Source organism: Prinia subflava, chromosome 3 (genome assembly GCF_021018805.1).
Source record: "Prinia subflava isolate CZ2003 ecotype Zambia chromosome 3, Cam_Psub_1.2, whole genome shotgun sequence".
In the NCBI taxonomy this organism is placed as follows: Eukaryota; Metazoa; Chordata; class Aves; order Passeriformes; family Cisticolidae; genus Prinia; species Prinia subflava.
Window position 1 is genome coordinate 81415992 of NC_086249.1, and position 8634 is coordinate 81424625.

Sequence of the window (8634 nt, forward strand, 5' to 3'; positions counted from 1 at the left end):
AACCATGGAGGGAGGAAGGGGCTTCACCTCCCTGTCTGTGCAAATCATTCAGCTACTCTGGTCACAGGAGTGTGATCCTTGCAAACACATTCTGCGTTGGTTTCTTTTGGAGCAGTTTGGTCTCCCTGAGCCCAGGCTTTGTCTTGCCGGTGCCTTGATCAGCAAGAGAGAAAAAGTGCAATGGATCCTGCCTAGCCCTGCCCACCACCATGCCTGGGATGTGCAGGAGGAGCAGCCAGCCCACAGTCTCCCCTCCAGCCTTGTGCCACTCCATGTTCCTGAGCAGCCTTCCCTCTCCCCTGTGTGACCTTTCCTCTCAGCTGTCCTTCCCCTCAGTGGCCAGCCCAAGGTCAGTGGTGCAGGCGTTAAAAACTGGCCAAGGAAAGCAAACATTAGTCCCTCCTCGGGCAGTTTGGGACACATTAAACACAAAAAAAGGCTATGGGACAAGGGATTGGCACTGCAATGGGACCAGGGCTGGCTACAATGGCCACAATGCCAGGGCATTTGGGCAGGGATGGACAGCCCTGTGGGGCAGGTGAGGGAAGGGGTCGCTGGGTAAATCCTAATGGACTGTAAAGCAAGAATGAGCTTAGACCAGCCCTCCTGTGGGACCATGAAGAGTTGCCTACTAGTCAGTAAAAAGTACCCTGACAAATTACTGCAGTGTCCAGGAGTCCTTTAACAGAGCCCACAGAACAGCAATTGCTCCATCCTACCTTGATAAACCACTTCAGGCAGGCAGAGCACATTTTCAGTCATGTGCAAATTTGCCAGGAGAATCCCAGATTCTGCCCATGGATGCTGCCCATAGCTCAGCCATGCCAAGCATCTGGCAGTTCACCAAGTCCCAAGTGAGCTTGTTTGTAAGGTGGTGGAAATGGGAAATGGGTTCCCAATGGGAAATTTCTATACTGAGAACTCTTGTACTTACAAAGGTTCTGCTCCTGATGGCCCTTCTCTCTTCATGGTCTCTGTTGCTGCAAAACAGAGGAGGGACAGGGAACAAGTCCATGAAGGTGGCATGGCACGGGAGCAGGCTGTCCACATACACAGCATGCAGCACACAGCCAAGTGTCCCCTCTGAGCCCCTCATGCTGCCACTTGGATCTCACCAAACATATAATTGATATTTTTGCTTGCGTTCTCAGGTCTGGGTCATGGAAGAGGGGAGGCCAGCCCATCAGGGTGTTTTGTGATGTGAAACAAGAGAGCCCTATTGCATGCTCAGGGACAAGGGGTAATGGCCTCAAGCTGAAGGAGAGCAGGTGTAGATCAGATGCTAGGAAGAAATTCTTTGTTGTGAAGGTGGCGAGACAATGAAACTGATTTTCCAGAGAAGCTGTAGGTGCCCCATCCCTGGAAGTGTTCAAGACAAGGTTGGATGGATCCCTGAGCAAGCTGGTCTAGTGGAAAGTGTCCTGGTCCATGGCAGCGGGGGTGGAACTAGGTAATCTTTATGGTCCCTTCCCACCCAAACCATCCTGTGACTCTATGATTCTGGCTTGACTGAGTTGGTCTGTGTCCCAGTATCAGAACTGGCCCCTCAGGGACACCACTCCATACTGGTTGCAGCTGGATGTCCGTGTGCTGAGTGCTGCACTGTGGTCCCAGCTGCCATCCAGCTGCCCTCTGTCCCCTGGCCCTTCCCCAGCCAAAGCTCAGCTCCCCACCTGGCTGCTGTGTCACCCGCTCTGCTGATGCCAAACTGGGTGATGTGGAATTGGAAAGCCTCCGTGTTTGCCGACCAGCCCACTTGTCTCACAGACTGCTGGATGAGGTGCACCCTTAGTAAATCCCAACCACCTTCTTGTCTTCCCTCCGCTTGCAAACAGCTCCCAAAAGTAGTTGCATATTTAACAAGTCATTAATTATTTTCTGCAATACCCTATGTCCCAACAAATGGCTACATAGTGTAGTGGGAGAACTGTGTCTACTACTTGCAGGTTACTTGGAAAAAAAGAAAAAAAAAAGAAAACCCAGATAGAAACAAGTTCTCTGTTGCCTTATCTGCTCTGATAATGGCTATCACACAGAGTCTATCACAGAGCCTACGGGCACTGGGCAAAATGCGTAACTCTGCTGACCTGCCAAGGCAGCCAAGAGAAAGGAGAAGGGCATCTGATAGGAACAAACTTTCCCTTGCCAGCGTTATCAACACCTTTATAAAGGCTGATAGTGGCCAGCAGGGGCTTTCATTGGCACAGGAAGCAATCTCAGTGACCTTCAGTGGAGAAGAAGGTATAAAACCCAAAGTCTTTTTCTTGGTCGACTGTCTGGGCACCAGTTGAATTTCTTAGTTTCCAAGGTGGACACATTTTTGGGAACTTTTCTGAGAAAATGGCAACTTTAAATGAAAAGAAGACCTGCAGCGAACGTATGGCAGATTTCCGTCGTTTTGTCTGGAATCCAGAAACAAAGCTCTTCTTGGGAAGGTCCTTGATTAACTGGGGTAGGTTTTCACGAGCAAGATTCTTCCCTCCCTTCTGGTATGCTTCAAAACTGGGCTGTGGGGGGATGTCGTCCTAAAGAGTGGGACACAATGAAGCCAGCAGTTCTCATATGTGCTTCTAAGCCACTTTTTGGGCAGCTCCATGAGCTGGATCAAGTAGATCAAAACATTGATCCATGTAGTTCTGCAAATATATGACTTTAAACTGGTTTTGAACCAAATATGTCAAAAGGAGAAAAATAATCACATTAACAGGAAACTTATTAATAGCTGGGGGTTAATAGCTGATGGTTATAGTGTGGTTTTACATTGCTAATTAAAAGGGGGTTCAGGTACATGGAAAAATTTGCTTAATTGGTGAGTTTATCCAATTCTTTGGAAATAAGTTTTGCTTTTCTGAAATTCCTTTCTGGATTATTGTTTGTTCAGTAGATCTTGTGTCTCATCACTGCGTGTTAGCATGTATTCCATACCAACATGTATTTCATACTAGCAGGTATTTCATACCAGCATATATTTTATACTAGCAAGTGTTTCAGCTGAGCCTCCCTTCCCACAGCCAAACTTCATCTTGTGTCTGCAATGATGATCTGTATTATGAGCTATTCTGGGAAGGGAAGCCAGGACCATTGTAAGGAAGATCCAGACTCTTCCCACAGACTGTAGGAGTAGCTGCAAGTTTCCAGTGATTTTTTGCTGCCTGTGCATGTAGTTTACTGACCACTCCTAAAACCAGAATTTTACAGATGAAATGTGAGCCTTTCCAGTTGGTAAAGAAGGTGCTACAAGGCACCTATGATTTCAAGCAGAGGTTTCTAATAGCACCTCTCCAAAACAACCACTGGCTGCTCATACAGCACCAGCCGCGTGTAAGACACTTTAGGCACATTCAGACAGAAACACATCGATAATCTTACATTACCTCACAGCACAATAAAGCAGCAAGATGGCACATTTTGCTGTTGGTGATTTCAGCTGTATAAGGCAATGAAAATATTCAGGTCTAAAACCAACACACCTGAAGTACTGTCATCTGTCACCCAAATAACACGAGGAGCAAATTGTGTTTGTTGAAGAAAAAACTCATCATGTGTTGCTTAGTTCATGTGTAAGTAAATAAATGCTCTTAATACTTGGAATTATTTCAAGATGCCAAATAACATTTAAACTTTAAATAATCTGAGCACGGCACCAACCCCTTCAAAAATCCTTGTAAAACTATACAACTTTTTTCTATAAGAATCTTTTTTTGAGTGTAGAGAAAATGCTCCAAAGCACCTGTCTCTTTACAGGGAGAACTTCCCTGGGGACAAGGGTGGAATGGACACAGCTGCTGCTGCCAGGATCATCCTGGCTGCAGAGAGAGCACTGCAAGGCCTTGCTCAAAATCTGAAATTCTGCCCTTATTCTTTCCCACAGTGTGGATCAGCCTCTACTACCTGGCCTTCTACGTGGTGATGTCGGGGCTGTTTGCACTCTCCCTTTATTCATTAATGAGTACAATTAATCCGTACGAGCCGGATTACCAAGACCAGCTGAAATCCCCAGGTACTGCCAGGGTCCCACAGCAGCTGCACAGGGCTGGGCTGGGCTGAGAGGCATTGGCAGAGCCCAGGGCTGAGGGGAGACCAACGTGGAATAAATCAGGTCAATTCTGCCCAGACAATCCCTGCAAAGTCTAACCTCTGCCTGAAAACACTTTCAGGCTTTAAAAAAAATCTGGCACATTTATTTGCATATTGATGTATGAATATATTTATATATCCCCATAGTTATAAATATGTAATTTGAAAATTTTATATATATATATTTCATTTATTTCATCTTGCTATTGGGACAATCAATGCCTGCCTGTAGCAGGTCACCTTCTCTCCCCACGGGCAGGGGTCATTCCCTGGGGAAGTCCTAGGTTCTAGTCCAAACCCCCAAGCACCACAGAGGCCTTTGGGGAGCCCAGCAGGACGTAGAGGCAATGGGGTGAGCAGCCTGGGGTGGGTATTTCCACGCTTGCCCAGCACCATGGAAAGTCCCTGAGAGAGCAGACATATCTTGCCAGCAGGATGAGCTGTGCCAGCAGTCAAGGAAGTAAAAATAAAACAAAGATGTGGGATTAGGAATACAGATTTGTGGGACATGAATAGAGACAAGGGAGATGACCAGAGACCATCAGTTCACACTGCTAAAACTTCACACCCCAATGGCTTGTTTTCACAGTGGGAGGGGGAAAAAAAAGCCCTAAAAATGATTCTGCCAGATGCTTTTGTATTTTGAAGTTTCCACTCCCAGTATTCAGCAAGTTTGGTGTTTGCTAGGAAAATAATTCCTGTGACATATTATGTGTGTCTTTTTCAAAAGCTGCTAACATTGCTAACAAGTCCTGGGGAAATCCAGTGCAATTGCTGGAATGATTTTACAAGCTGTTCTTGTAACAGCATGGATATATGTGAAAAGAAAATAATTCAGCAGCAGCACAGGCTTTCGGGTTTTGGTTGAACAACTCACAGCTGAGGTGGTTTCTGTACATGGTTAAATCCTCCCCAAAAAGGCTGGAGGATCTTATACACTTCAAATGAGTCTGGATGCAGCACAATTGCTACTGTCAATTTGAATAAACAAATCTGTGCCTGGCACCTCTCCTCTGCTTTGTCTTCCCCTTTCTTCCTCATGAAGGTGTAACCTTACGACCCGATGTGTACGGGTACAGAGGACTACAGATTTATTACAACGTATCCGACAACAAAACCTGGGAAGGCTTAGTGACAACTCTTCACACTTTTCTGACAGGTAAAAATGAAGTTTCTTGCATAATACTGAAAAAATGTGCTGCCTTATCTCCCATACTAGATCTGAGGACCTTAAGTCAGTGCTTCCATTTTACATTTGTCGTCTCAAATCACAGATTCTGAGTGGAAAGTGCATCTTCCAAAAGGGATGAGCAAATCACCTCATGAATCTATAAATCAAACATATGTATACATCTATTAAAATCCAGGCTCTGCTTCAGGGCTTTTACTTCATTTATTCCTAAACAGCTTTAAAATAAATAGACCAATAGAAAGTCTGGCGGAAGAGGGAAGACAAAAGGTCTTCAAAATTAGTCTCATCTAAATTAATCTAATTAGTCTATGACTACAAACATCAAAATGCCACAATAAATCTCCTAAAGCATGGTATCTTCAGGGAATACAGTTAAAGTAGCTTATGTGCTCCATTTGCCTGTTCACATCTTAGCACATTTATATTCCTGTTGTGCCTTAATTCTTCATGTTTCTCACACACATACTGAGAAAAATTATATTTGAAATTGACTTTATATGGAGCTATCAACACAAGCTGCCAGTCTTAATTCGATCTTTCCTTTTGCTTTGTTTGGATGTTAAAAAAAAACCAAAACTGAACCAAAGCCCTAAACAGTTTAAACTTTCCTTGTTCCATCTAATCCCAACTTCACTTGAAGTACAGTCTCCCATGAGAGAATCTCCAGCCTGATGTAGGGATGTATAATTTGCATATGAAAAGCTTCAGAGGGGATTTTTTTCTTTCTTCCTTCACACATCTAGCATACACACCAGCTGCTCAGCATCTGAACATCAACTGCACCAATAATACCTACTTCATCCAGGACACCTTTGATGGCCCGAATAAAACAAAACTGTCCTGCAAATTTACCTCAGACATGCTTCAGAACTGCTCTGGCATCACAGATCCAACTTTTGGATTTCCAGAAGGAAAACCCTGTTTAATTATAAAAATGAACAGGGTAAGTACAAGTGTGAGGTACTGAACAGAAAAAATTAAGGGTAGCTTGAGTCTCCGCTGGGGAGCTACTGTGTCTCTGCTGCCACGGGTTCTAAACTCTGCTTTCTTCTGGGAAGCAAAAATCATGTGCTTTTCCCTGACAAATCACTGGAGTTACCAGGAAAAACCGGAGACTTTTTAACCATCCCTACAAAAGTAACTTAGGGCAGTGATCTCTGAACTGACTCTCTACAGCTTAGTTTAGTTTAGTTTAGTTTAGTTTGTGCCTCTGTACATCTCTCATCCCACAAACTAGCACAGTTTCCTCCTGCAATACCACAGCCTTGTGCCTCCTATGCTGAGGCACCAGGATATCACAATAACTGATGTGGTTTCAGAGAGGTGGTATCTTTTTTCTTCAGGCAGCAAAGAAAATCTTTAGTAGAACCTATAAAACCAAAATTCAAATCTGGAAGATATATTTCTCAGGGAAAACCACCAACACGTTTTTTGGAGAGGAAAAAAGGGAATCTTCAGTGGTTTAATTTTTTCAGGATGTAGTCAAAGGCATAAGCACTTTATATTTGGTTTTGGGTAAAATTCTGAGCCTTCTAATTCAGTTTTGGTAGAAAGTGAAGAGCTCAAATTCCCCTCCAGTTTCTGATAGACAAAATCACTGCAATTTTTGTTTGGTTTGCACCTTAGGCATTTCCAAAAATCTGTGCAAGCCCTAACTGAGGGGGGAGCTGCTCCCCTGATTCTAGCTGGTGAAACAAGCTTTTTCCAAAAATGCCTTCTTTAGCAAGACTGGGTGCCACCCCAGCAGGGAAAAGACACGGATAGTGACCAAGAGGCTTCACCTCCTTCCACTTTTGCCTCTACAGGATGCAACAACATTTGTGTTGCAGGATCAAACCAACCCAAGGGTTTATCTGCCAACACCGAGGTTTTCTAAGAAGGATAAGATCAAAAGCGTGAATATTCAGCTTTTCCTTTACTGACACACAATTAACTGCTTTAGGAGGCCCCTGGCTGCCTGGGCATCAGCAAGGACAGGTGGTGTGGGTGGGTAAATGAGCTGGACTCAGAGCAGTGCTACTTGCTCTGGCCAGCCTAGAGCCTTCCAGCAGTGCCCATCCCAGGTAATGCCGAGTCCTGCTCCCTAAATATCAAGCCACAACAGTTTTTTACCTGCATAAACCACATGATTTGTTTGAGAGTCTTACATAAGAATATATTAAGCATCCTTTGAAGCTCAGCTCTCAAATAACTAATTGTCCAGTTTTATCTCAAAATAATTTCCAAGATGACCAGATGTGTTTTCTTTTTCAGATTATCAAGTTTTACCCTGGCAATGGCACTGCACCACGGGTGAACTGCACATATGTGGTAAGGGTGTGAGTTCTGGGTCTCACACATTTCAAGCACTGCAGCTTTGAGAGCAAGAAAGTGCAGTGGTGATCAGAAAAAATACCCTTGTAGCCCTGAAAATCAGATCCCAAACACTTGGAATATTCTCAGTTCTGTGCAAGTACTTGCACCAGCTGACATGCTAAGGAAAAAACCTCCAAGTTTGCTTTATTTTAAATCACCTGAAAATTTGCGTTTTCGGGCTGCAGAGAACATTTGCTGTTTGCTTTCAGCTCCCTGTAGTGACACTCACACCTCAGCACAGCTCTCAGGCTCTCAGCAGGTCCAACTCCCTGAATTCCCAGCTGCCATCAAAGGACACCCGCCTGCTTTTCTTGGCAATAGTAACAGCAGGAGATTCCCACTTTCATTTGAAAAGTAAGACTGGTGCTGAACAGCCCGCTGAACTTGAGCTTTAACACACACTTAGCAGCCCTGAAACACCTCGGGCAATGATGATTTCCTCACCAACAGAGCTTCTTCCTCTCGTTTTACAAACAGGGTGAGGAGTCTCGCCCGCTGCAGGTGGACTACTACCCTGTGAATGGCACCTTCAACCTGCACTACTTCCCCTACTACGGGAAAAAGGCTCAGGTGGGTGCTTCTGTATTCAACTTCTCTTTCTCTTTATGTAAGGTGAAACATATGGAGAGGCTATTTTCACAACTTCATTTTTAAACCGGTAGTGTAAAATTGAAGTATTTTTTAATTTTTTTTTTTCTCCTCCTAGCCCAGCTACAGCAATCCCTTGGTAGCTGTGAAATTTCTGAACATCACAAGGAACGTAGAACTTAAAATAGTGTGCAGAATCATTGGAGCTGGAATTACCTTTGATAATGTTCATGATCCATATGAAGGAAAAGTGGAATTTAAACTAAAAATAGAAGACTGAGCAGCTACAGAGACACTTCTGAAAAACGTATGAAGAGTAAACTTAACTACTATCATATTCATCTGTATTTATTTTCTCACTATGGTCCCCATATAAATTACAGTGCAAAGAGACATTTTCTACTGCAAGATGGCCTATCAAG

The 8634-nt window shown here is 44.1% G+C and overlaps 1 protein-coding gene across 2 annotated transcripts; it reads left to right on the top strand.

The window, feature by feature from the left end:
- Positions 1-892: 892 nt before the first annotated feature.
- On the top strand, positions 893-8634 carry ATP4B (ATPase H+/K+ transporting subunit beta). 2 transcript variants are annotated; one of them, XM_063393560.1, is made up of 7 exons: positions 893-2452; positions 3872-4000; positions 5123-5236; positions 6013-6212; positions 7523-7585; positions 8102-8194; positions 8331-8634. In XM_063393560.1, exons 1-7 carry the CDS (start codon positions 2341-2343, stop codon positions 8490-8492), a joined length of 873 nt encoding a protein of 290 aa, XP_063249630.1. In that variant the 5' UTR covers positions 893-2340; the 3' UTR covers positions 8493-8634. The 2 variants fall into 2 exon arrangements, with proteins under 2 accessions (XP_063249630.1, XP_063249631.1); XM_063393561.1 differs by having other exon boundaries at positions 7523-7579.

Bases quoted from the DNA above. Each gene is read 5' to 3' on its own strand.
- ATP4B (XM_063393560.1), top strand. From the start codon at position 2,341: ATGGCAACTTTAAATGAAAAGAAGACCTGCAGCGAACGTATGGCAGAT. The intron at 4,001-5,122 runs GTACTGCCAGGG...TTCCTCATGAAG, and splicing joins AGACCAGCTGAAATCCCCAG to GTGTAACCTTACGACCCGAT. The intron at 7,586-8,101 runs GTGTGAGTTCTG...TTTTACAAACAG, and splicing joins ACTGCACATATGTGGTAAGG to GGTGAGGAGTCTCGCCCGCT.